This window comes from Opisthorchis viverrini (assembly GCF_000715545.1).
Source record: "Opisthorchis viverrini unplaced genomic scaffold scaffold232, whole genome shotgun sequence".
NCBI lineage: Eukaryota > Metazoa > Platyhelminthes > Trematoda > Opisthorchiida > Opisthorchiidae > Opisthorchis > Opisthorchis viverrini.
This window is the reverse complement of record NW_008752096.1, coordinates 79,958-81,072: the sequence shown is the minus strand read 5'-3', so window position 1 is coordinate 81,072 and position 1,115 is coordinate 79,958. Positions and strand designations below refer to the sequence as shown.

At 47.1% G+C, this 1,115-nt stretch overlaps 1 protein-coding gene across 1 annotated transcript in view; it reads right to left on the bottom strand.

Moving 5' to 3' along the window:
* T265_11016 (hypothetical protein) overlaps positions 1-886 on the bottom strand; it is a gene marked incomplete at both ends in the record, with an annotated part of 65,935 nt that extends 65,049 nt beyond the window's left edge. Inside the window, 2 exons of the mRNA XM_009177553.1 lie at positions 433-658; positions 695-886. Of these exons, the coding sequence (XP_009175817.1) occupies positions 433-658; positions 695-886 (418 nt within the window). The remainder of the gene's footprint in view (positions 1-432; positions 659-694) is intronic.
* Between the last annotated feature and the right edge of the window lie 229 nt (positions 887-1,115).

Here is a 1,115-nt window from a genome sequence, read left to right as displayed (position 1 = left end):
CGAGGCCTTAGGTGGTTCCACGTTCACCGTCCAGGGTTCTACTTCACCTGTGGGCTTTAGATGAGTGTCGGCTGGTGGCCAAGGCATTTGTTGTTCAAAGTATTCAGCCCACCGGTCAAGGCGTTCCTCCTTATTAGAGACGGTCGTTCCATTCTGATGCTTGATGCTTTCACTCACAGGTGGTTTCCGGGGAACGGTCGCACGGATCAATTGAAATAATCTCCGGGCAATAATCTCTGGGCTGATATTATTGTCCCGTGATAAGAAATTGAAAGGAGTGCTACACCGTTTTTTTCGCTTGTCCTTCAGGTAAACGGAATCCGCTGAACGATAAGAACAAACCCGACCTGGGAAGCCTGTGCGAAAGAGTCGGTCCCATGTAGCAATCCGTGTAAAGCAATACTGCACTTGTCAAACACTCACACCACTCACCGATGCTACATACACCACGAAGCTGCTCATCATTGCCTTTGTCCATGGTGACAATTAGGTCTTTAACAATCGCGCTCACAAGCTGTTCCTTTACTTTGTTTGTCAGGGGGCCTAATCTAAAACGGGGTGTAGAGGAACGCACGCAAAAGAAAACGTACGACTTTACAGCCAGACCTTGTACTTCTCCACTTGGATCACGAAGAAGATGGAGCACCAAATTAACTACCTAGAGTCTCCAAATGATACATAAAACATGACTGACTTTTTTCTCACTCTGGGCGTCTAACCTGAGCGAGTCCGCTTGAAGCTCATTAATCAGATCGTTGATACCCATGAACCGATAGTCTGTGTCTGTAGAGACCATCTGAACGAAAAATGAGGCCGAATATGAAAGTATATAGAGGCACACCTTCTCAAGCAGGGCACCAACCGTCTTGTTTGGTGTCGCGTCCATCGCGATCCTTACACCGTACTTTGCAGCGGACGCAATTAAAATCACGCGCACGATTGGTCAATTGGTTCGATGGGTTCAATAGATGTATGCACCAATACATGGCCTCCGCCGGCGGCTAGACGCACAATGTATTTTTATGCAAAACGCCTGCGGACGAAATAAAAACTTTAACGTCAAAATGTTGCACTTCTTTGCATATATGCGTAGACTGAAAACCCCCCTCATCTGC